The sequence below is a fragment of the Chaetodon auriga genome, chromosome 3 (assembly GCF_051107435.1).
Source record: "Chaetodon auriga isolate fChaAug3 chromosome 3, fChaAug3.hap1, whole genome shotgun sequence".
In the NCBI taxonomy this organism is placed as follows: domain Eukaryota; kingdom Metazoa; phylum Chordata; class Actinopteri; order Chaetodontiformes; family Chaetodontidae; genus Chaetodon; species Chaetodon auriga.
This window is the reverse complement of record NC_135076.1, coordinates 14,739,422-14,765,282: the sequence shown is the minus strand read 5'-3', so window position 1 is coordinate 14,765,282 and position 25,861 is coordinate 14,739,422. Positions and strand designations below refer to the sequence as shown.

General features: G+C 42.0%; 2 protein-coding genes across 2 annotated transcripts in view; both read right to left on the bottom strand.

The window, feature by feature from the left end:
- The window catches only part of LOC143318636 (adhesion G protein-coupled receptor D2), an 85,148-nt gene extending 80,030 nt beyond the window's left edge, over positions 1-5,118 (bottom strand). Inside the window, exons 1-5 of the mRNA XM_076727078.1 lie at positions 5,004-5,118; positions 4,838-4,874; positions 3,969-3,993; positions 3,079-3,303; positions 2,130-2,771 (exon numbers count right to left, since the gene is read on the bottom strand). Coding sequence (XP_076583193.1) covers positions 2,130-2,771; positions 3,079-3,303; positions 3,969-3,993; positions 4,838-4,873 — 928 coding nt within the window. The 5' untranslated portion in view covers position 4,874; positions 5,004-5,118. The remainder of the gene's footprint in view (positions 1-2,129; positions 2,772-3,078; positions 3,304-3,968; positions 3,994-4,837; positions 4,875-5,003) is intronic.
- A 743-nt stretch (positions 5,119-5,861) lies between these two features.
- Positions 5,862-25,492, bottom strand: kif14 (kinesin family member 14). Its single transcript, XM_076726586.1, has 29 exons — positions 24,453-25,492; positions 23,638-23,892; positions 23,391-23,478; positions 23,087-23,185; positions 22,688-22,740; positions 22,561-22,591; positions 22,195-22,302; positions 21,907-22,023; positions 21,615-21,733; positions 20,838-21,010; positions 19,424-19,571; positions 18,913-18,976; positions 18,501-18,685; positions 18,111-18,213; positions 17,843-18,000; positions 17,548-17,695; positions 17,175-17,321; positions 16,754-16,886; positions 16,234-16,327; positions 15,500-15,641; positions 14,563-14,669; positions 12,980-13,080; positions 12,408-12,638; positions 11,878-12,065; positions 11,216-11,368; positions 9,778-9,900; positions 9,563-9,637; positions 7,544-7,694; positions 5,862-6,883 (listed from the first exon to the last, which is right to left on the bottom strand). Exons 1-29 carry the CDS (start codon positions 25,490-25,492, stop codon positions 6,516-6,518), a joined length of 4,902 nt encoding a protein of 1,633 aa, XP_076582701.1. The 3' UTR covers positions 5,862-6,515.
- Positions 25,493-25,861: the final 369 nt, after the last annotated feature.

Sequence of the window (25,861 nt, the reverse complement as noted above, 5' to 3'; positions counted from 1 at the left end):
ACAAGAATTAAACAGCTCATCAAGATGTAATTCAAGGGAGGTGAACACAGCATTATATGAATGCTTTAGCATTATATGAAGTTATAAACTTCATGTTCCTTCATTTGTTTTCTCAAACATTATCTCCATAAAGGTGTTGCTGAGCTAGCACTCCTTTAGCCAACAAGTTACACTTAAAGTAAGTTGTTCCATAGTGATCCAAATCATCTGCTATCCCCATGACTAATGTACAACTAACTCTATACAGCAGAAACTTCAGGTGCAAAACCTTGACTAACATTTGAACTGCTATCACTGGGCTCAATGGGCTACTCCCTCTCCTCTTTGCTGCCGGTGCCTTCAGGGTCACTATGTTCAGATGATTGACTGATTGATGTAACAGGGTAAAGGTGATTTTCAGTCAACCTGACCCACAGTGCGAGGGACCCACCAGGATTTCAGTGGCTGGTAGATTAATCAATTTCACTCTCTAATTCACAAATTCATCTGCATTTGGCTGCTGGCAGGTGCTAATTTCCAAACCTGGCACCAGGTTCTGTCAAGTTGGTTGAAGTCCTGTAACTGAAAGATGAACGGATCAATCCTGGCAATCCTTCAAAAGCTGATCTTTTAAAGATCAGCAAATGAATTTCTACTCTGTGACTGAAAAATCACTGAAGGAGTGCAAGCTCACTATCCTTTCTGCACATTCAGTTCCAAGAGGAGGAGTCAGTGTTTTAGACTCTCATTACTCACTGGGGAGCATGATGTCAGAACGGGAGAAGTTTGTTTTGAAGGGTGGGATTCAGAGTGACGTGAGTCACAAAACATTTACAAGAACCATTAGGAGCCCTGCCGTCTGCCAATTACAACTTGGTCACCATCTCTTCTATTCATTGCAGGGCAAAAGCAAGAGAGAGCAAAAGAGACAGAAATTTCCTCTTTCCTTCAATCTCATTAAACTTCCAGTCATGCTTAATGCTGGAAAGTGTGTGTGTGTTTGTCTACTCTGCGTATGTAGGTTTGCCAGAGCATGCCACAAATTCAGTGGGGATGAGGGATATCCTGATCAAGCTTTTTTGCTGATCCCTATCTGAGTCATTTAATGATTGAGTGCCAACACGAAGACCTAAAATGATATCTATATTTTCCTACATCACACAATTACATGGTGTAATATAACTAGGATAGTGGGGACCAGTGACACTGAATTGACACAGCAGCTACGGATATATGGAGCATGGATATACAATAACCTAACGCAATATAGGTTATTCAGTTAATCACAGAAAACATAATTGTGTTTTTTTTTCTTTTTGCTCTTGTTTTAATGATGTTTACTGATGATGAATGATGTCTATTCAGTATTTTGTAACAAAGTAGAAACGCTGTCATTTTTGGTGTATTTACTGTACGTAATGGAGAGAAACTTCAAAACAAATTTAAGGGTCAGGTGAGACAACTTAAAAAACTATGTAATAGAATTAGTGAACTTTGTAGTTTGCCTTGCCTTTTAAAAGACTGCGGGATAGTGGCTATAGATCAGGACATTTTCTTAAGTTAGCCTGAAAAAGATCTGAAAAAAGATCCATAATATTTGAGAAGAAGCCAAAACGGCCATTATCTTTATCATATCTTGATCTTTTGCAGTCTTTGCAATTGCATTGCTGCTGTCCACACTGAACCCTAATGTCATCATGATTGAGCCTAATAAGAGAGATTAGATGAGTGTGGATGTAGAGGAAGATGAAACAGAGACAGAGCAGACGTATCTGCAATTTATTCATAGCATTTATTTTGTCCTGCTTGGAATGCCAAATGGGTGGAGTTTACCACATCAAGCCAGCTTAAATCTTGGCACGTTACTGAAAAGTGAGGAGTCCAAAATGACTTTCAAATGGTCTCTGTGTGATTGTTTTTTTTCTGCATAGCAACCCCGCACAGCCCTCGTGCCAAACTAGCTAAACTGTAAACAGAATTTGAAAGTCATGCTTGAAACTGTACGACTGGACCTTGTGGATAGATTGATAGTCTCTTCTGACTTTTATGGTGTAAACTACCCCTGTACTTCCCTGGACTTGATGATTAAATTAGCTTGATTTAGCTTCTGGCAACCCTCATACCCTCATGCTGCATCCCAATAAATGTACCTTGACATGGGTTGTCTCTCCAGAGCTTCGTAAGGGAGGACTCTATTTCCATGGCTGCTCCACTCCATTTGAACACCAGCCCAGAGGAAATGGATGAACACTCCTTTTCCATGGTGTAGATTTCGCTGCTGTTCAGTACACGATCCCATATGTGCAGCTCTGTGATGCTCCCTGAGAAGGACTCATCCTTCTTAAAAGAGCCTCCAAAGGTATCCTGCTCCTGTCCAATAATGAAAAGGCCGTCACGGCCAATGCTGTCAGAACTGTTTAGGCCGTCACCCCTAGAGACCACAACACCATGACTAAATAGTGCCCAGCGTCCACCATTTTGACTCCAGGAAACGCACACCGAGTGCCAGGAGTCGTCGTGGTCGAAGGCTTCTTGATAAGGTCCATGAATGCCATGGACCAGCAAAGCCAGCTGAACAAGCTTGCCCTGGATCAGGTTTGCACGGAGCTGGAATTCATTAATATATGACTGAATGGAATAAGAGAAGATGGTGGAAAATCCAAAGCAATTCGGATCAAAGCGGAGACGGGTGCAAACAGTCACCGAGCCCATGGAGGGGAACTTGTGCAGGAGGCGTGCATGCTTCCTGTCCGAGCGCCCGGTGAACTCCAGAATCAGGGTCTGGAATGAACCTTTGGTTTCACCCCAAACAGAGAGAAGAAACAGGCATTACTATGAAGAAAAAAATCCTGGTACAGCTCAAGGAAAATATTGAAGCTAATCATAAAATTGCACTTTGTGGTCTTATTTCTACTATAAACACTTTCTATTCACTGTAAACTAAGACTGTTGTGTGGCAGGAGAGTAAGTACAATTTCATATTCTATTACATCTCAAGTCAGTGAGTAAGGAAATGAGAAAAACAACCAGTCTACTATTAAAAAAGAAAAGGTGCTAATACGTTCATATAAAGTGTCACAAATAGCATACTGAACCTACTTGTCAGATGTGTCATGACTTTCCTGGCAATCCACACTGGCTGAGAGATGTTCAAGGATTTTAAAAAGCTGGTAAGCTCTTGCTTCTCTGCTGAGCTGGAGACGGTGGCTAAAGCCCCGGAGCGCTGGCTGCACAGTTCCCCTGCACCGTTCCACTGCAGGCGATCAGGCACATACTCATAGTAGGACTCATCGTATGTCAGGGTCCTGGTTTGCAGCGTAAAAGCTGTTCAACAAAGACAAAAGAAGAAATTGGTGGAGATACATACCAGACAGCACCGGTTAAAATTCAGGCTGTGACTGATAAATCATATAGCAAGTGACATGCTGTTGAACACTTGCGCCTGTCACGCACACATACACGTCAAATCTCCATCTAAATGTACAATACACTTCTAGAGGATTGGCCAAAGGAAATGGGAATTGATGTGCATTTCCATCCACTCCTCCCAGGAAAAATGTTGTTGAACCATTGCAAAAATAAGAGGATGTAAGTAAAAGAGCACCAGTCAGACCTCAAGCAATGGGAAACACGATGGAAACGTGCCATTTAAGCTTATTTCATGTGTTCATATGAGGCACATTACACTCTCCTCATCAGCCCATCTGATGTTTTTCTGTTGCCATTTTTCGTCTCATGGCAGCAGGTAAGTCAGAAAATGTGGAATTTGGATGACAATGCTTTACGATTAGCATTAATGGTAGTTAGCCTCTTAGCTTTAGTGAAACCTCTATCTTACTAGTTAGCAGTTAAGCATAGCGCTACTTGCTAGGTGTGGTAGACTAGCTAGGTTAGCTAATTACTTAGCTAGTCTCAAATCAACAGGCACCTTAGCCTGGCCGTCTGAAATGAAATACTGTTTAACTTCAGAGAAATAAAAAGTGACTCACCTGATATGTAGCTGTGAAAACAAACCTGAAAAATAGAAGTTTAAGTTTTGCTCATTACTGGAAGTTTGAAGCCAGATTTTTTTTTTTTTTTTTTTTAACCAATAAGAACAGAAACACAACAGACATGGTGTTTAACGGAAATTCTTAAATGAACGAGGGAGGGGCGAAGAACACCTGCGATTCCTCCACCAAGTTAGTTAGTTAGCTACTTGTCTCGCACAACTTACTACGTCCTGTTGCACTCTTAAATCATATTGAATATAAGAAAGACAGGATATTATCAAATGGTTATCACATTCTGACCGTTTGGAATAAACGTAATCCACGACTCGTTTAAACAGTGCGCGTGCAATTTCACTGAGGGCAGTGATTCAGAACACAAAGGAGGCTGAGCCCTGATCTTAATTGACTTTCTAGCCAATGAAAAGCGAGTATTTAAACTCTAACAAATTCCTTTCCAACAGGAAACTATAGACATTTAGTTCAGGAACAATTATACTAGTGTAATTAATACAGAACAATGCAATGGGAAACTCACTTGAGCACAAGGCACATTTAAACATCCACTATTATTAATAGAAAGATACAAAAACAACCATAACGAGATGAAAGAAATAAGTTCGTAGTATTATTATTATTATAATAGATTTTCCTAAGATTTTTACTCCTGTAAGCCATGTTTAGAAAACAACCGTAACACACGTGAACGCGGTGCATGGCATTTTGTGTCTAATTATCTTTGAGGAATGGGTCAGGAAAATGGAAATATTGGGATGTGGGCGTTTTACACAGCTCTGAAAAAATAAGCCTTGTTAAAAGTCGACAATGTGTCTAAAATGTGGAGTGAAATACAAAGATTAAGTACTTACAAGCAGGCCTAAACTGGCGAACAGTAACCAGTGCATTCTGAGAAAAGAAAAAAAAAAAAAAAAAAAACATCAGCTAAGAGTGAAATGAAAATTAAATTCAGTTTCATCGTACGAGGCTTTCATCTGTCGGTCAGGCAAGAAAAACAAATGACATCGATTGTTTTACCTTAATTACTTGTCTTGCTAAAAACTTTTTTGCGCGTCTTCTCATCCCAATCCCGTCGTGTCTGTGAACGCAGCATGCAGCCACTCCTTAACGCCACGGCTGTTTGTTGTTTTGTTTTTTTCAGTTTCCACAAGGTATAAGGTTACTCAATGTATGTTTTCTTCTCAGCTGCGCTCTGTCAGGCCGTCACTGAAGTACAGGAGGAACCCTGGCGGTAACACACTTATTACAGCATAAGGGGAGGATGCGGAGAAAGCTGCAGAGGACGAGTGGGTGTAACCTGCAGCGAGCAGAGGGTTGCCAAAAGTAGGGTTCAAGGACCTCCGGGGGCCCTTGAGTGGCTTCCAGGGTGTCTACTCAAGCTACAGGCTTCCACAATGACATAATACACGGATAAATGTGAGTCAAGTTAACGGATGCAGCCATAAGTTTTTCAACGAACTTCCCATCATTTAACACATTGAGATGAACTTATAAAAGCTCAATCTGCAGGTCTCACTGTTCACCTACAACAGACAGCCAAATAGTATCTTACCTAAGTGTGAATTCCAAGGATAAAATGTATTACACAGATCAATAAGCATGTGTATTAGAGTGCCAATTCACAAATCTTCTCATAATAGGTGCAGCCTTCACCAGGAGTCCATGCTTTACTGAACGGTGACCTGTAATATAAAAGGTTTGGGTCCTTATCAAATCAAGCCACATGAATTTATTGCAGGAGTACAAGTTGCTACATTATTTGATATATCAAATTTTCACGACGTATTACAAAACACTAAAAGGACACAAAACACTGCTTTGTGAAAGTACATGTATTAAGAAGAAGCAGAGTACGCAAGTCACTCCTGAGTGCAAATTGTTGCAGTGTTATACATCATAAAAGAGCAAATATGAGAACAAAATCAAACGTAGCAGAGAATGGGGAGAAAGGCTGTCATTATTTTTCCCAAAACACCACCTGAGCTGCTGCATGTTAAACTCTTACATGTTTGAATTAAATTAATGAAAAAAATGCAACCAAGAATAATTTAGTGGCCTCTAGAAAAATAGTACAACAGAGAAGGCCTGGTACAGCACAAGTGAACATTCTTCTTACAGCCATTTACTGCTCCTAACTGTGTTTATCCATCACAAATGACTGTTAGCAGTGCTTTCTATACCATATCAGAAGTGGTACAGACATAGGAATCACTGCTGTAGATTTGAAACGTCTACATATTCATTTCATGTTTGCCTTCATGTATTATTTTCTAAAAACATAGCCCCATAAAGATATTGCTCACATTTAGAAGGCAGAGTTGGCTGTATGTAAACGCAACATTTTTTTTTTCCTTATCAACTTGGATGGCAACACTAAAGAGTGTCTGCAGTGTCTGCCGCACAACGCACCTGTTATCACCAGCAGGAGACTGACTTCAAAGTTTCCTCAATATCAGCAATATAATTTTTACAGTAAATCAAACGTGACGTGAGCACAGCAAAGACAGAAACACGGAGGATTAACGTACATCATACCCAGTGTGGGCTGCCTTTGGACGACACACCTGGAGGGAGAGAATACACCATCTTATTCACAACTCGAACGGCACTGTGAGCGGGAGCACTCTCTTTAGTTAAGATTTCATCGTCTGTGCTCTTATCGGAAGCGGCAGAGCTTTTGCTTTCTCCTGCCCCCTGTTGGTTCCAGGAGGAGGACAGGGACTGCAGGGCAGAGTGGAGCTCTTCTTGTGCAGCCATGGTGCTCTGAAGAAATGGAGGCTGCAGGGCCAGCGTCAGTGCTCCTTCCCTGGACAGACCAGTGATCAGCTCATCGACAGCCTTGGCAGAGGAGGAGATGAGCTCTCTGCAGCTGCTTAGGTTGGAGTCCCTGTCTTTTCCTGGAAGGAAGATGACAGTCAGATAGAAGTGACGCCAGCAACAATTATCCGGTCAGTTTTGGCAGAGGGTGGTGTCCATGCTGTTAGCCACTTTGCCAGCTAACTAACCATTAAAACTCTCATACTCAAAATCTACATTTTTAATCAATCAAATAAATAAAAGGTGTCATAGCAATGATAATGGGAAAAGAAAAAAATGCCACATTATTATCACATTATTATACAGGCAAAGCTATTAGGAAACGCAGACTAAAGCCTGACCTGTCACGGCATAACTTCATTATATGTACTGATGCACTAATAAAACTGAATGAAGCCATTCAGTTAAGCTGGTAAAGAACTGCTCACTTTAATACAAGTGACTGATTGAACCAATTGAAATTAAAATATATTAAAATACTTTTTCTTGAACACAATGATATATGAGCATCATTTTACAAATCTTTATCATGAAATGGCCTCTTTGCTGTGTTAAACTGTAAACTGGGCACTGAGAAAATCTTCTTTGTGAAGAACAAACAGAACTGGCTTTGGCCCTAGACCTGCTGTTTCTTCTACTGCTTTTGATCAACAGATGTGTCCTGTTGCTGTACAATAAAGGCTACACTCGAGACAAGTTTTAGCTGAACATCCAGGCTGTGTGTATGTCAGAAGCTTCACCTCGCAGAGCAGCGCACAGGGAGGAATGCAGCTGTCTGATGGCCTGGTTCAGCTGGAACAGCTTGGTCGCTGCAGTCCTCAGTCTCTGCAGATGGGAAGCAGAGGCCTCCTCCTCCCCCTCCTCCCCCTCCTCTGGGTTAGTCTCCCTCCCCTGCTCGAAAACATGAACACACCCAAAAAATCGAATACAAGACAGAGCAAATAAACAGCACTTAATGTAACACAACCAACAAAAACACATCATAAAAACACACACACACACGTAAGATCAGAATGTTGGACAACACACAATGAATAAAAACTACACTTAATCGGTGGATAACCAATAAGCAGCTCTTAGTGGCACTTAAACTGCATGAGGGAGTGTTACAAACAAATGGTCTGATTCTTATATTCCTCAACTATATTTTCCCAACTGGTATTGATATTTTAACCAGTGTCAGGTCTAATCCTGTATGTAGCCTTAAAGCCACTTCAAGAAACACACACACACACACACACACACACACACACACACACACACACACACAGTTACAAATGATGTCACTGAATGAACGGGGCTTCCATGGTGATGTGTCCTTTTCTATGACATAAACCTAATGGCCTCCTTCCCAGTTCACTGCAGTACAGCAGAAAATGTTGTTAAGCCCTGCCATTTATTCCAGCACACAGATGTGTACACAACCTATTTTATCTTCTTTCACTACTGCAAACTGCAAACTAATTATTAGTTTATGTGGGGGTTTTTTGTAAATAAAATAGTATATAAACATTCATATAGTTGCATTTTGGCTGCCACATGTAATGGTAATTCCATATCTTCTTTTTAAAGGCTACCCTTTCCCAATTTCTACAAGCATTTGAATAACTAATCACCATCCCTTGAAGAGCTGCAAACTCTAAAAGTTCAAAATCTTTTGGTTCAATCACTAAATGACGATGTATGCTGCAGTACATTTTTATAGACGGGTCTGCGTCCACGATCGCACGCATGTGCAGTCCTTGGTTTCATGGAGGTAGCTGCTTCAGGCTATAACTCAGGTTTATTTGACTACAATAACACTGTGGGCAGCAAAATGCCCCTGCGCCTATATGTGTCAATGATTGGTTTTAACAAAAAAAGAAACTGCTAGTTTGTGTGGCTAAGATAACGGCAAACAAGCCTGTTAGCTGTGACTGATGCCACTTCATTCAACACATTCATTACCCGAACGATCGGCAAGGGACGACTGCAGAGAGATAAGCCTACAGAGCACTGAGCTTTACAGGAGCAATAAAGGCTGAGTGGCATCTTTAACGGGGCTGCTGTGGGTGTGGGTATTAATCTGTAACATTTAAGCCTGTGTCAAGATGGAAGATTGTTTTTAACCTTTACATATGCAGGGAAGCTTTGCCGAGCGTGTATTCTTTCTTTGAGCCTCAGTTTACCCAAACAAATACCAGCAGTTTTAGTAATGAAGCTGCAGATAGCCGATAGCTAACACCATTCATCAGATATTTAATTCTGAATGTTTTTAACGCCAACGTTCAGAATTCTTTTCTAAAATTACATTCTTGGCAAAATAGAATATGAAACATTATGAAAGGGAAATATATTATTTAAGGTGAGTTTGTGCTACAATGAAAAACTACAGCTGATATTAAAATATGTGTGGTGTTTTGGGTAATTTTCTAATTTAATTCCAACCCTTTTGCATTTGTTATTTCTCGTCCACTATAGCTTCATCATGTCACCATTCTCTGAAGTCTGACTACATACAACACAACAAATTAGTCCACATTTGAATTGATTTCGTCATTCATGAGTCTTCAGAAACACAGAAAATAAAGAGGGCAGTGAATGGTCGGGAAGTACTGAGGCGTGATATTTCTCAGGAGGCAATACAATTAACACCCATGTAGCTGCAAAAATCAAGATTTAGTTTCCCCAGACTTTAGGAAAACTTTCCAAAGATGTGCAGAAATTAGAAGTGTTGGAATAACTCCTAGATTATAGTTGATCCTGCTGCTGAAACTCACCGTGATAAGGCAATGCATGTAGCTCTGCAGAGCTAGGGCTAAATCAAGCATCTTGGATTTTAGGCTCTGCAGGACCTGTAAGCACAGATGGATTATGAATGGTGACCCATTTAAAAATATTTGCATCCCCCGTTATGGAAAGTAAACACACAAAATCTAGTTATATCACCATGACAACACAATTTGACTGTGGCAGCCAGGTTATGATCTCTTACTGGGTTCCTGGGGTAGGCCAGCTGAGCCTCTCTCAGCATTTCTCTGGTGAAGACGAGGCTCTCCTCTAAGAGAGAGGTGATGCCCTTATTGGTCCCCTTTAGCAGACACAGGACAAGGGACTGCTGAAAAGATGTGAACATATAATGACATAAATCATATTTTTGATAGCACTGTTATGGTCAGTCAGCAAAAGCTACAAAATACAATAAACAAAATATCCCTGTTGGTTTAGAAGAGAGTTATGGTGACACTTTTTGTAAATACCTCAAATGTAGTTTTTCTAGAAGCTGTACATTTTACCATTTATATATTGCTTTACTGTTTCTTTTGCTGGTTAGCCTGTTGAATTTGACGTTATCTCCAAACCTGACACTGCAACACAAGCTCAGCTGGTTTTGTTGTTCTAGGAAAGCCTCCTCTGTTGCGTGCCACGTTGGTATGTGTGTCTGTTGCTGCCGTACGTAAATGCACTTGATAGATAGGCCCAATGGTACACTGACTGTTGTACTTAAATAATAAACTTTGGGTTTTCTGCCAAATAAATGCTGTTTGGATGCCTAATTCTACCCCTGGTCTCGCTCTGAGAATGAATCACATGACATTTACTAATTAGCCCACATTACAGAGCAGGTTACTCCTTCCAAACCACATTTAGGCCTATTCCTCCATTTCACTCCTATTTAGAGCAAATAAACACGTTTTTTTTAATAATCTTTCTTAAGATATGTTTCCTTACATTGCCAACGCAGTGAAAAGAAGTGGAATCATGTTTTGAGTGGAGCATCCCGTTTATTTTTGTAATACTGTATATATATATGTATGCGTATACTGGGATATAAATTTTAAGTTCTATCACCCATCCCTAGTTCTCACTTATCATTGCTGTGGTATTTTTACACAATGTGTCCTACATATCACCTGTCAGGTAAATTGTCAGTATTGGGAGCCTTTGAAATTGGATTTTCTGTTGATGAGTTTCTGGCAGGCTTTCTTTCTTTCTTTTGTTCAGCCAGGTTGGTTGTCACTGCTTATGATATACCCTGCGGTTGTTGTGACTGCTTTTTGAGAAAAAGTAACAAACTACTGAAAGTATACAAATATGTGTAGATACATGCAAATGAGGAAGTTCAATAAAACTGAACATGAGACAATATAATGGAATCTTATGATGTCTGTCACCATCCTCCTGGAACTAAATGTTTTACTATGTGTTCAAACAGCATAATATAATATACCGCTGCACTTGCACATCAACAAATCAAACACAGCGTATACTTATTCCGCTCAATAATTCTCCACCCCTTAATGTGATCCTTACTCTGAGATCCACACAGCTAATATTCCATTCTCTAGTATTGTAGAGAGGGGGCTTGATTACAGTGGACCCCTGAGCTTTGACATGGATAGGAGCTGCTGTGGTATTAATGGTGGCGTTACCTTGCCTGTGGCCCGGGCACCCCGCTCCATAGCATTCAGCTGCATGCCTGTCATTGCCGCCAGGTGGCCGAGTGCAAGCAATGCAGCGTCCAGGCACTGACTGCTCTTCCTCCGTGCCTCCGTTACCATTGACGTGATCTCAGATTCACAACCCTGCACGGGGAGAAAATTTTCATTTTCAGTCAACATCAAGTCAGCACAAACAAACAGGTTGAATTAAAATTGATTTAACAGTAAATCAATGCAAGCAAGCCAACAAAACGGCCGACATAGTCTGAAGGGTTATTAAATAAATTAAAATGCTAGAGAATGTGAAAAATCAGGAGTGAGCGAGGAAAACTGGGTGTTTAGGTGCTGAGGCTTGTAAGGAATTTAGATTTATTTTCCATATATTCATGTTCTGTTTGGGGCTCAAGGTTGAGAATTCCCTCCGCTTGGTCATTTCCATAGACAGAGCTCAAACAGCTCAGAGCTAAGACACGTCAATTAATGCTGTGCATTTTGATTAGCCACCCCGTCAAAACTACACTAAATCGAAAATAATTTCTCAGTTCAGATTTTGCACTCTTTTCAACTTACTCTAATACTGTAAATGTCAAGAAAAGCACAATATAATGTCGCCGCGTGCTCTTTAATATAGTGTGCTAATTTCTTGTGTTTACCTGAATGAGCAGCTGGAAGAATCCTCCCATCTTCTTGACTTGGCTCTTGAGCTCCTCGGCGATGGTGTAGAGCAGGCCGGAGGAGGGTTTAACACTGGCCAACCACTGCATGGTAACTACCACTGCGCTCTCTATGGCTGTGGTGGCCTTGACCAGCTGAGTCTGGGCCACCAAGTTACACACAAACACTGCAGGAGGAAAAAGAGACGAGAGCAGTTCAGTTCACCCACAAATTAGATTTCTTTAAAGATATTGATATTTATTGAAGCTTAATAAATTAAAGAACTGGCATCTCATCCTAAAACCGTGAATTATATTGATGTGTTTTTTGCGCAATACCAGACAACTACACGGAAAAATAAAACGCGCAGTGATTGTTTTCTAGCTGCTAACCATCTATAGTTAACTGTGACCTGTACCAATTTAATTATTATATAATAAAATATTCAAACAAAAGCCCCCAGCTTGTTTATGTATTTGGATCCCCATTAGCTTGCTCCTCTCCTCAGTCATAAAAGTCTGGATCTCACCGTTCTCCTGGCTGTCATCATCCAGGCCGTCATAGAGGTCAGACACCGTCTGGACCGCCGCATACACCAGGTGCAGATCAGACGCCAGCCTGTCTGCCAGGCTTTCTTCTGTCCCACTACAACCACGCAGACGGGCTACTGACTGGCCAATCAACTCCTTGCAGACACCAGGCATGGCAGAGTCTGTGCTGATGGAATGGGTGGAGGGCGGTTTGACCACACCCATCAACCCTGGGACAGACACAGTGAAGAGTTGGGGTGTGCACACAGCTGACTTACCCAGACCTCATTCTTACAACGCTGTGTCACAGTGAAAATAGATTTATCACAAAATCAAGTTTAGCAGCCAATTTTACTTTCACAGGAATAACACTTAATCATTGCGTTTATTTCCCAAACTTTTAATGCGTGTAAGGATAGGACAATTACATCAGATACCTCAAAGTGCTGTATGTTCACACGACACATTCCCATCTCAATTTCACCACTACTAAAAAAATCTGTCTGATATTTAAAATACAGTGTTATTCAGAAAGCTGCAAATATTCAAGCAATTTTGTTCAGTGTCTTACCAGCAGACTGTGAGGAGCCGTTGTGGAGGCTCTGAATCGGATGGACCCGGATCTCGTAGAGACGCCCTGAGATTCTCCTGCTTTTCAACAAGCTCCTGCTCCTGATGTCAAACAAACCAGAGGCGAAGCCCTGTGAGTACCCTGCCAACGTTTTACATTTACATTTATAATTCATAAATAATTATTAGGCATGCGGATGCTTTTATTCAGAACGACCTCCATTGTGCTTAAAATTAATTTGGTGTCTTCTCTAAGGCTGGTTAGCACAAAATCAGTTGCAAAAACCATTAGACTCATTGCAGCTCAAGGTTTGTCTGCACGTTTGTTGTCCCAAACCTTTTAAAAATCAACCACTGTCGAAGTTTGTTACTCTGTACTGTCTGTTCCACTTTTCATTTGTGTGGATTTGCTTACTGGATCTGAGAACTATAATTCATTTGCTGACGTTGCTTTGAGGGGATTGGAGACAGACTACATTTACTCCCGTTAACGTGGGCAGTGCTTCTCTAACCATCTCTGGACATGGTTATGCTAATATGACTTGAAGTACGTAAGAGGCACATTTAGACAAAGGTTTGGTGTTATTTTGCAAAGATGCATGTTAAATTCATGTGTAAAAGAGTTAAATGAGTTCAGCAGGAGAATAGATATTGATTATGATGAACAAGCTACAGGAGGGAAGGCCAGTAAACAGCTATGACTGTGGCCATAAGGCTTAGACATGGGTTTAATGGAGAGAGAAGGAATGAAGGAACCACAGAGCCTGTGCCATGTTTCATTTGGCTGGGTCTGCTGGTAGTTCAGGCACCACCAGGAGCACCATAAACATGCTTGACAAGAATAACAACAATGTGAGAGGAAAATGTTGGGGGTTCTGCATGTACCATGCAGGCTGCGTGTGTGTGTGTGTGTGTGTGTTTGGGTTGTGGGCTGAGTGTGAGTGAGAGAGGCAGAGACTCTTAGTGTCTTTTCCTTTTCTAAACCCCTTGGCCTGGCTTTTGTGGAAATGAAATTAATAAACAGAGGAAAAAGAATAAAGAGGGAAATATTCTGTGGGCAGCAACTTCAACATCAACTTTTCGTGAGAGAAAGAAGGATGTGTTGAACGTCAAAAGTGCGTGCCAGGTTGTAAATCACATTGGTGGAAACTAGGAGGACTCTGAAAATAACCAAAATCTTCCAAACTGTTTTATAAAAATGACTTTCCATGTTCCATTCACATACCTTTCAACTTTCCATATGCATCCATTTGCCTGACACATTGTTCACATTGAAAGAGTGCAGGAGGCTGTGTGCTGAGTTGAGTATGAGGGCTGTGGGTTTAAGAGCCACACACTGAAAGGCAAAAGCACTGTCCATCCAAGCCCTGGCACTGCAAACAGTGAGGTGGACACTTGCAGATAGACTGTCCTGCACTTCCTTCAGGAGCTTCCTGCTGGAAGTGTTTGTGAACACTTGCGTACTTACACATTTCAAGTCAGTGGACAAGAATACCAATTAAGTCCCTGAAATCTAATGGAAATGGCAGGTGCTGGAAAGAGGGATTGATGGATAGGAGAAGAGAGGAAGAGCTGGATAATTACCTTCGGCGGGAGAAGGAGGAGGTGGAAGCAGAGGAGGCCGATATATCTTGCTCCCACTCATCATCAGGGTCATAAAACACATCGTCATCTTTAGAGGTGGAATCCCCCTGCGGAGAGTAAACTATTGCTGACATGCCCGCTCTCATTTACTCAACTTAATGAGAAAAGCGCAGCAATGTGAGGCAGCATCCTTCTGTCAGGCATAAAACAACCCATTCTGGACTGTAAATAAGGTCAAACGCCCGGGAAATTGGCAATTGCACTTGAGGTGATGTCAGATTGAATATGTAGAGCGAGGAACAAACAGGCTTGATGGCTGGATATGCTTCACTCCACAGGCATCATACATCACCTTATTAGAGCACTGATCACATTAAATTAATATGCACAAGCTTCCTAGGATTTTTCAAATATTTTGATGGCACTTCTTGATGGTTTATCAGCTTCATAATGAGCAGTTTCATAAGGGTTTCATTAAGGTTATAAATGGGTTTATGATGTTATTACTTCCATAATCACTCTGAGTCTATACACAATATTTAATAAATATAACCATATATTCTCTGAATCCTTTATTGTGAATAAAGATCAGAGGCAGCTTGAGACCATCTACAAAAACTGGCTAAAAGGAGAAGCACTGTGGTGGAGGACACTGTTAAACCACACAGGGCCTTTTCTGTCTGGTGAAGATTCTCATCACTGAACGTCTGTAGCACCCTGTGTACATTTAAGATTTTTAAAACCATCATTACAAACGTCCAGGCTGTTTCCACACCAGTAATCAACTCTGTTTTACTCTCATTTTCATCAGAGTAAAAGGTTAATTATTCAGGCTTCAGATAGTTCAAGACAACGTGCACTTCTTCATGTTTTTTAAAAGGTGAAAACAATCAGCAAATGTGATGGCTTGAAAAGGCACAAGTGACGTAAAGCAGACCTGCTCGAGTTCCCTCATGGCAGCCATGTTGTTTTGGAACTTGTCCAGGCTCCAGAAAGTGGAGATCCCCAGCTTTGTGTTCTGAACCCGCACCTGTAGCGGACCACCCTGTTCCTGGTTCTCATTGTCAGAGCTTTCGTGTCTATAACATAGGAGAGGCAAATCATTTTTGGCTTATCTTAAACGAGTCATTCGGCAGAAAGACTTTTGGTATTTGCTGAGTTTCAAATTCAGTGAATTTCTCCTCATCTTCGGTTAGCTGTTCTGTGTGTGCCAATCAGTAATTAGAGGCATGTCTCTGTCAGCCTTCTTGCTTGCTTGGGCTTTAAATTTGAACAACCTATATACTTGACACCCAAACCTTATCACGTTATTCTTATCTGGATAACGTGTCCGGATCCATGATTCCTCATTCCAGCTATAAATTGGTCAAAGTGGCTTGGACCGAACCACACAAACTATTCCAGCCAAACAGCAACAGGTGGCGTTCGCACTTGTGCGCAGGACAAGGGAACAAGGACGAGAGAGGGACGGAAGGTCTGGCATGCTAACGTGTAATTGCATTGTGAAGAAGGAGAGATGGAAACATCAACAATCTTTCTCCAGAATGACTCACCGCACCTTTAAGGAAGAGGATACTTCCAAATGCTTTCAGTCAGGGCCTATTAACATCAATGTGACATGTAAGCCGTATAATAAATCATATGAAAAATGAAACCAGTGTCATTTCATACCTGCTGAAGACTGTGTTTTTCCTCAGTTTAGCACTGATCTTATTGGCTTCTTCAATCATCAGGGAGAACTTCATGGTATCCCACTGCGGAGTGACTGTAATATGGACACGAAACACATTAACTTGACCAGAGCCAACAGCCGAGTCAAAGTGTATGTGGCTTAGACAGTTTTTATTTCAGCCTGATGTCATAGCACTGGATGGAAGAGATTCAACCTATGACAACTGTTCAATTACTGTTGTTAGATAAGTTACCAAGTATCAAATGTTACACTACTCTTACCGTTACTGTATCTGATTTTCAAGGGCACTTCACAGTCAGTCTGAAACAGTTCTCTACACACAAAGCTCCTATAAAACTCATATTTACTCCAGTGCCTATATCGGCTATTCTCACTACTCCAATGTGCCTGGCTTAACAGGATGAACCCCATCCATCTGGAACTCCACTTACATGGTGTGAACTGTCACTGTGGTTCCTAACTCCAATATGGGCTCAGTAGTGACTTGAAAGCTCTCACCATTTTGGGGTGTGTGATTTTTCCTTATGGCTCTTTTCTGCTGCATCTCCTCAACCTCTTTGCTGATCTTTCTCTTCTCCGCCTCCAGGGCCTCAACAATCCTCACTTGACGCACACGGTGTTCCTCCATCGCCTGTGAGCGAATCATGGTAATATACACAATATTAAAAACTGCCAGGCCAAAACATTATGCCGAGAGCCAAGTTCCACCATGACTCAAAACATATCCCAAATGGCCCATCAGTTAAACAAAAAACCCAGTGTCAGCATATTTGCTTAAGCTACTCAAGCTCATTATGAGATCATCAGAAATGGTGAGAATGAGCAAATGAAGAAAAAAAAAGAAAAGAAAAAAAAAACTTTCCGGAACTTAAAGGGAGAAGGAAATTTATCATTCCCAGGTGTCATCCTGGATTCTGACCTGGGCTTCCATGTGCAGGCGGAGGCGTGTCTTGTGGGTGTCCACCTCCTGCTCCAGCTCGCGCTTGGCCATTTTCAGCTCTGCCATCTGGCTGGCCACCCTCTGCTGGTCCAACTCCTGCTGACGCTTCCGCTCAGTCTCCCCATTCTGAAAACATGTGGACATTACTCAGTATTGCTTGCACAAATTTGTGGGGTGTACAGGATACACAAAAGTTTATAAATGACAAAAACTATTTGATAGTTCTGCAACAAGGCAATTTAGTACACATGGTTTAAGAAAATGACTATTTGTGATAATAGTTTTGTCAGTTTGGCCACAGCTTTTGAAAGCGTAATCACTTTGTTAACAAAAAAGTAGAAGTTTTGTGTACCAGCTGTCTCTCCAGGGCTCGGATCCTGTCCTCATAAAGCACCTTCTGGTCAGAAAGCTCCTTCTGGGCCACCTCTTTTGCCATTTGGATTCCCTGCATCATCTCCTCTTTCGCCTTCAGATGGGCTTCTTCAATTTCTGCCTCCAGCCTGGGACACACATAGGTGGCTTAGCGGGGTTCTGATTTTAATCATCAGACTGTGCAAATACTGTGGATGGTGCCTTTGACAAGGGATGACTGATGTGGTGATATTAAGATTTTTTTTATTTTTTTTAATCTGGTTATTTGCACTCACTGAGCTCTTTGGGCTGCCAGAAGCTCATTTTTGGCAAATTCAAAGTCTTTGTGGCCATCGCCTGCGCCTGTCCAGCATGACACCCGCTTCCCAGACTGCACCTCTGCTGGATGGTTGAAGCGGAAGTAGTGGTCTCCACCAAGAATCACCCGGTCACCCTGGAAGCCATAACCACAGAGAGTCAAATGGATAAACACTTTACTGTAAGTTTCTCCATAGCATAATGCTAAACTTCAGTTGGGTTAGGGGATCTCTCTGATCTACTTACATGGTGTAGCACAGTCGAATCAGATATGAGGTTCCCATTAACAAAGGTTTTGGCATTTTCCATGGGAGTGATGCTGACTGTACCCTGGATGTTGGTTATAACACTAAAACAAACGAAAAAAATACACACGTTGACTGTCTGCTGTAGCCAAAAAACATAAGAGATGATAGCTAGATTAGAAAAGAAAGAAGAAAAGCTAATAAACATTTGGTCCTAAAACAATTAACAATGATCATGATTAAAAAACTAAACGTGACAAAGTATCGAAACAGCATCTCTGCAGTGGTGCACCTCTGCTGAATAAGCACACGTTCAGACCACATACAGCACTATTTTACTGTTCTCTCCCTCCACGAGCATTTCTGAAGCCGTGCAGCGGTTTGTTCTCACCAGTGTTGTTCAGCGATGAGGGCTCCTGTCAGCTGGATGTCATGGCTGCACTCAGACTTGAGCTTGCCCACTGTTGTTCGACCCTCTTTGATCATGTAGAGAAGCATCTCAGACAGCTGGGGATCCTCGTTCAGGTTCACCAGGTTTGGAAGACGATTGTCCACTTTGAAAGTCACACCTGCTTTCTGAAAACACACAAACACTACATTACAAACACTTCCTTCACACGTTGTTATACGTACATGGACATGAGAATACTTATCACAGCTTGGTTCAGGGTTTGCTACTTTGATCACTGGGGTTAGCGCGGTAAAGAGACACAGTGGATGAGAGCCTTGACACAGTGAAACTGAAAGTACTGTACATAGGAAGGTTAAAAAAAGAAAGCAAATAAATCTCTTGCTCAAAAAACCTGCAATTCTTTGGTTTCTTCACGTTTGCGGATTTCAGCTTGCTCCAGTTTCTCTCTCCATGCCCTGCCAGAAATCAAGATGAAATTGAACAAAAAAAGTAAATCACCTGAGATCAAATTCTACTATGATTGTCCAAGATGTATCCCCCTGTTCAATCATTTATGAACCTTTCACTGACTGAAGTTCATGAAAAGGAAAACATCAACCTTGACTTATAAAGTGTTTTTGTTTATTGTGAGTATTTCTTTTGCTTTTTTAAAAGGAAAATATTTGAATTATGCTTTTCACCTGTACAGAATAATAAGAATTGAAGATGAGAAAAACAAAACAATATGTACATATGAAAACAGAGCAAATACATGCAAACGCATGTACATCATAACTGTGACAAGAGCGGAAATGTAAATCAAATCTGTTGAAATCTGCCGCAGCTTTCACTCTGACCCTGTCAAAAAGGAGACTGCTCATATCGGGGTCTAAAAAGTTCCAGTTAATGCAGTAAACACTGACCGGTTGGCCTCGACCATCTCTCTCTCTTGCTGACAGAGTTTGCTCCTCAGGGCGGAGATCTCCTGCTGGAACAGCCTGACCCTCTCTGGTTCGATCCCCTGGGAGCTCATCTGGGCTGCTCGCAGCTTCTCCACCTCAGCCTTCAACTCTGAAGACACACACAGTTTGTCCAAAATGCTTTGTAAAGCTAAATCATAGAGCAGTTTAGAGGAAATATACACAGAAAAAATTTACCCGCCAATATGAAACTGCGGGGAGTTACATAAAAGTCATGAAAAGGTGTTTCAAGACATGACTTTAACAGGGGCTACAGTAATATTCAGATTTTGTAAGTGATCTTATTGAATGTCACTTACTGAAGACAATTTACCGAGCAACACTGACCTGATTTATAACGGTTGAGTCATATTAACTTTCAGTATCACACACTGACAGGTGATGTGAGAGAAATCCACACCAAGAGCTCCCCTTACTGCTAAAAACGTCAAACAGCAGCGCGATCATCTCATGAAAAATAATACTTGCATGACAGTTAGCCGCCATGTGCAACTGACAGTGCATAAATATGGCCTGGAGGCAAGGTTAGGGCCAGGCCTTAATTGAACTGGGTAGTGAATAAGCTTGTGATGGATAGATGGACAGGGGGAGAGTATGCGGAAGAGAGGGAGAGCAAAGGAGATCAAGAGCAAGACATAAATAGAAAGATGGACATTCACATGGAAAAAAAGATAAACATACGGAGACAAAGAGAGGCAGATAAAAGACTAGTGCACAGAAGGACAGAGAGCGAATGACAGTTCAAATGAGTTTGCGTACGTACGTACGTAATAAAGCTATTAAGGAGAGTTATTAAGAAACATGCTCTGTTCACTCTGTGAGGCCACACTGCTCGGTACAGAAGAGCCCGGTGAATGAGGACAAACAGGTGAAGTGCTGTTTGTGTAGGATGGCAGATGTTCAGGTTCACAAAGAACTGCCAAGAACAGAACTTCTGCTGTATATGAAAGACCACGGTGAAAAAATCTCTTTTCCAAGGCAGCTAGGTGTTTTGTTAGCCCTGCTCCACCTTCCCCTCAGTTCATGTCACAGAAGCAAAAGAAATCTATTTGTGTGTGTGAGTGTGTGTGTGTGTGTGTATTTACAGTCATTGATGGCCAAGGACTCACCTCGGCCACATCCACCTCACAACTGGCTACATCCACAGTAAGTGTATGCACCGAAATCCCTGAAAACTCTGCTACAGGCAGGTGCTTGACAAACATACTGATGAAGCATGTTAAAACGATTTACTATATCTATTTAGGTTGAGCAAAAATAAACAGGTTTCTAAAGCTTATTGCTTATAATAAAAATAGGCCAGAGCTAAATTAAGGCCAACAGAGGTTACTGAATACGGATATTTCGCGAGCCTGACCTCTGATGAGCTTGGCGCTGGTGTCCTCGTTGACTTTTGCCACGTTAATGATGGTGCGGGCCTGCTGGGCATAGCGCAGAGTGCTTAGGCTTTCCTCCACATTGCTGCCCGCTGGGCTCAGTGTGGCGATCATGGCCGTCTTGGAGTTACCGCCGAGGCTTTCTTTTAACAGCCTGTGGAAGAAAAAATAATAAAAAAAGGGACATGGTCAGGATCATACTCGGAAATGAGATCTGCACCACTACTGTAAGTTGCAGAAAAAACAAAAAATATATTTTGGCAAGACTGTCTTTTAAGTTACACAAATTCTAACTGCACTCATTTACAATTACTGTCATCTTTATACGAGTAAAATTCAAGCACTTTCAAGGTATCTAAACCAAAAATTTCCAGACTCTCGAAGCTTTTATCATCACATCTGCAGTATTACAAATACAACTGCAAAAAATGAAGCTTGCAGCTTTGATTGTGTGTTATCATAAATTCAACATCATCATTTGAAATTCTAAAACATTTTTGGTTCAATTAATTAAAGGTTTAGATGAAACACCAGATTGTGTTGACAGTCAAGCATTTTCCAAGGAGTATATTCAAATTCAAGCAAATTCCTAACTTTGAAAACATAATTTAAAAAAAAAACAAAACAATCATTTTAAAAACTTTCGAGACTTTGCACAAAGCATGTGATTTACAGACATAGTGATAGTAAAGAGAGCTTACTAAGACAGACAGTATCTTCCACAAGAGCTGCAGTGTACAAGCATTTTGATCCCTCACCATGTCAGGACAGACTCTCTGTACGGTATGAAGACCTTCTTTCTGGTCAGTGCCTGTTCTGACAGGGCAGAGATGACCTTTCCAAGGGTAAGCAGGGATTTGTTGATGCTAGCACCCTCCTACAGGGACACAGTAAAATTGGCATTTCTTGCTTTATAATAAGTACATGCTGTGTTACGTGAAGTATAATGAGTAGCATTATCAGAGGACAGCATGGTGTGTGTGTGTGTGTGTGTGTGTGTGTGTGTGTGTGTGTGTGTGTGTGTGTGTGTGTGTGTGTGTGTGTGTGTACCCTGAGTCGGTCTCCGCTTGTCTGAGCCGTGTTGGAGCGCTCGCTGCCTGCCAGGTCCACCAGGTTGATCCTGCTGGTGATACTGTGCTCGTGTTCCTCGCCCTCCACAAACTCAGTCTGCAGACGAGCACACAGACATACTGATTAGCTGTGTAACACATGACCCCACAAGTTTATTAGTGTCACTGAAGACTTATTCATTTACATACTCTCCACATTATTAAGAGTGTGCGTGTGTATGTTTGAGGGGGTTGATGTGTAACATACAGTAATGTTGAGAGGCCATACCTGAGTCTGGGTCATAACCAGGGTAAAGACAGAGTGGGATCTGGAGCTCTTGTCGTTCATTCCTGTGGCCGCTGTGGCTCTCTGCTTGTTGCCCAGCTTCAGCCAACCCTAAAGAAGGACACCGGGAATAATGACTGAATCTCTTTATGTGAAATCTCTCTTTTCTGTGCTACACTTTGGATATATCTTTGATAGTCAAACCTTATCTCTATTGTGACTGCGCTGTACTCTTAAGACATAAATATTGACTACACTGCGTTTACCTGTCATTGAACCTGCTCACTCATTCAATGTTGTTCTTAAGAACATCGGCTTAAGGACGAGAATTCAAAAGAAGGAAACATATTGACCGCAGATTCAACCTACCTGAATGTCATTGTAAGAACTCACAATATTCCTGTGAAGAAATAACAAAGTGAGCAATTTCGGAAAACACCATTCAAGAATATTTCTTGAAGGGTAATACAACAAAAGAAATAAAAGGGTTCCTCACGCAGAGAGGTCAGCAACGTAGGGACCGTGGACTGGATGTTCCCTCACCCTGAGCTGGAAAAACAAATCAAGAGTGTTTATCTTGTCTGTAGATATTCTCAGGTTATTCAGCCCTACCAATGACCATAAAGAATGTCACCATGGCATTATTAGCAAGGATACAGCTCCAAAAACTGCAATTATGAGGACATGTTCCATGCAATCTTCACTTTGCCTTCTACAACAGATAAGTTGCTGATTTGTATGAAAATACAGCAGCTAGTTTCACTAAAAGCAAGCTGTATTTCTTCAATAAAGCCTTAAAATTAGGATGGTTATGTACCACAGTGGCAAGTAAAACATGACATATTTACAAGCCACAATAAAAAAAAAAAAAATCAGTCAGTTGCAAACTACTTACGGGCATCCTCCTCTGGTTTGGCTCATCTCTGGTCACCAGCAGGTCATGGATCTTCTCATTGTACACTTCAAAGTAGCTCATCTCTACATGACATTTGACCTGAAATGTAAAAAAATGGATCACTTGATGAGTTATGTAACCAGGAAAAAAGGATGGTTCATGTCTTGATTCCTCTTCACTCCAAGTGTGTTCTAGAGGAAAAACTGCAGCCTTAAGACATTGCTATCGGGAAAAATGAGTAAAGGAACATAAAATAAATTAGAAGTATCTAAGCAGGAATAAACACTTATAAGAAAGACTTTACCTCTTCATTTTCCATGGAGGCCAATCTAGAAAAAAGCTCATGGCAGAACCGCGGGATTACTCCTTCCTCTTCTCCAAAGCCCATCATCCTAAATGACAATCATTTCAAACAAGTCAAGCCAATGGTAGACTGATTGTTATTTAAAATACAGATCCCAATTTATGTGCTTTCCAAGGTAAGAGAGCAGAGGGGAAAAGCTTCAGTGGAGCATAGTCGACTGTAATAAGCTGAAACCAAATATACTCACGTGTACGACTTCCCGGAGCCCGTCTGGCCGTAAGCAAACAGGCAGGTGTTGAATCCTTCAAAGGCCCTCAGCAGCAAAGGTTTGGCCAGTGTCTCATACACCGTCTGCTGGCTGGCGAAGGTGGGGTCACACTGATCCACAGAGCAGAAGGAGAAGTCATAGTTGAAGGAGTAGCTCTGCTTGGAGTCTGGATGCTGGACAACAGTCTCCTGACCGTTCATGAAGATGACCTGCAATGCCTTCTCTGCCTTCTCTCTGTAACAGCAGAAACATTGACAAACATTGTTTCACACAGCGATTTTGTCTACCAGAAAGACTCTTTTTTTCAAGAATCTTAAGTCACATAAGACACAGAAAAGCAGCAAATCCTCACAGCTGAGAGGCTTGCACTGGAAAATGCCTGGGTTTCTTGGAAAATGTTGCTTGAACAATGACTTTAACGACTGACCAATAATCAAAATAGTTCCTGACGATTTTTCTGTCCACTTACATATCGATTAATCGCTTCAGTTGTTCCCATTTCATGCAAACAATGTTTCAAACATGTTGTGAAATACAGTGTATTTCTGTAGGGTGTTTCATTTGTTAATTTTCCTAAAAATAAAATTCACTGTCTTTGTGTGTTCAGGATAAACTTTACTGACCTGCTAACAGCCGAAGAAAAGATCTGTTTAATTACACAGCATCTGATTGAACTTCACCACGGTTTATCATTACCGGTACACGGTGTTAGGTTTAATTAGGCAGATGGCCCAAACCCTCATCTACTCCTGCACAATTTGCTCATCAATTAGGGCAAACACTGGATTACAAACCTGGCGTTGAAAGGTCGTACACGCACAGCAACAGTCACTGCACTGTTTTCCATCTTCAGTGAATCCTGCTGCTTCAGAGCCTCACTGGGTCTGGAGAGGGGCTGGTCGGTAGCTGCTGGAGCTGGAGCAGTGGTGGAGGTCCTGGCCTGGGTCGCGTCTCCCTTTTGGCTTGATGTGGAGGTCTGTCTCACCTGCAGCGCGGCCTGAGGCTTGTGCACACCTGCGGACGCCTTGCTGACCCGAGGAGCTGGGACGGGTTTTGTGTCGTCCCTTTGCTGTGCTCGAAATCTGGGCCTCTCTAGACTTGCGGATTTGGCTGCCACTAGTTTAGGAGCTTCCTTCCCTGCCAGCCTCTCGAACACGTCTCTCTTGGCGGCGATTTTCTCAAACGGCGTCTTCTTGGTAGGGGTTTTAAAGGTGTGGGCCTGGTCCTCAAGCTGCCTACTTGCGGAGTAAGAAGCGCAGGGGGGCGTCGGCCTCCTCTGGGTTTCCACGTTAGCGTCTCTTCCATTGCTTTTAGATGCAGTTTCTCTTAAACTCATGGACCTGAATAAAACAGGTGCCCTACCGTTTGCTTCACTGAGAATTTTGGACGTTGCTTGCAGTCCAGAGCCGCTGACCTCACGCTGTCCGCTTTTATCCATCGAAGGAGTCCTGGTCCTGCGCTGCAGGGTCAGTCTCTTCTCCGGTGCCGGCGTGGTATTCTGGCTGCTCTCAACCATCGTCTTCTCCGTTGTTTCGCCCCTGGTCTTCCTCCTTGACCTCCTCTGCAGAGTGAGTCGGGCGCGGTAAGGCGTCTGCTGCCCGCTGCCGCTTTTCGACAGAGCAGAGATGACATAAGTCCTGTTCACCTGCCGGCTTTTATCAGATGACCGGCTGTCTTCACACGCAGAGTCTCCCGATGTTATCTCACTTTTGCCCAGCGTTGTGTCTGTCGCTTTGAGCTCGGCCAGTCGCTCTCTGCCCGGTGTCCTGGCTGTTTGCATGAGATGGTCATAATAAGCTGTGTGCTTCCTCGCTTGTACACTAAATAACGACATGGCAGTCAGCTGCTAAAAGCAAAAAAACGTTAAAATGAGTTTACGGGTTAGCTAGCTAACGGAAACTTCACTCCAGTTACTCTTTTACCTACAACAATACACGACATGAAACATGTAAGACAGGCGGCTCGGTACGTCAGTTAAAACTGAATATTTATCCATTCGTATATAATATGAGTTGTGTCCAGGCGAACAGAGCTACTTTTGTTTGTTATTGTTCCTTCCTCGCTTCCGCCATCGCCCGCTTCAATTTCAAATCGAGTACGCAAGTGACAGCTGATTGGCTGAATTCTCGGAAATCGTTACGTCACGTCATGGAGGAGACATGTTGATACATGGAAACGACGCTAGGTGGCAGCACAATCAAGG

Coding starts and splice junctions, on each gene's coding strand:
- kif14 (XM_076726586.1), bottom strand. CDS start 25,492: ATGTCGTTATTTAGTGTACAAGCGAGGAAGCACACAGCTTATTATGAC. Junction 23,186..23,390: donor CCTCCATGGAAAATGAAGAG/GTAAAGTCTTTC, acceptor TTTACATTTCAG/GTCAAATGTCATGTAGAGAT. Junction 18,686..18,912: donor AAGAAACCAAAGAATTGCAG/GTTTTTTGAGCA, acceptor GTGTGTTTTCAG/AAAGCAGGTGTGACTTTCAA.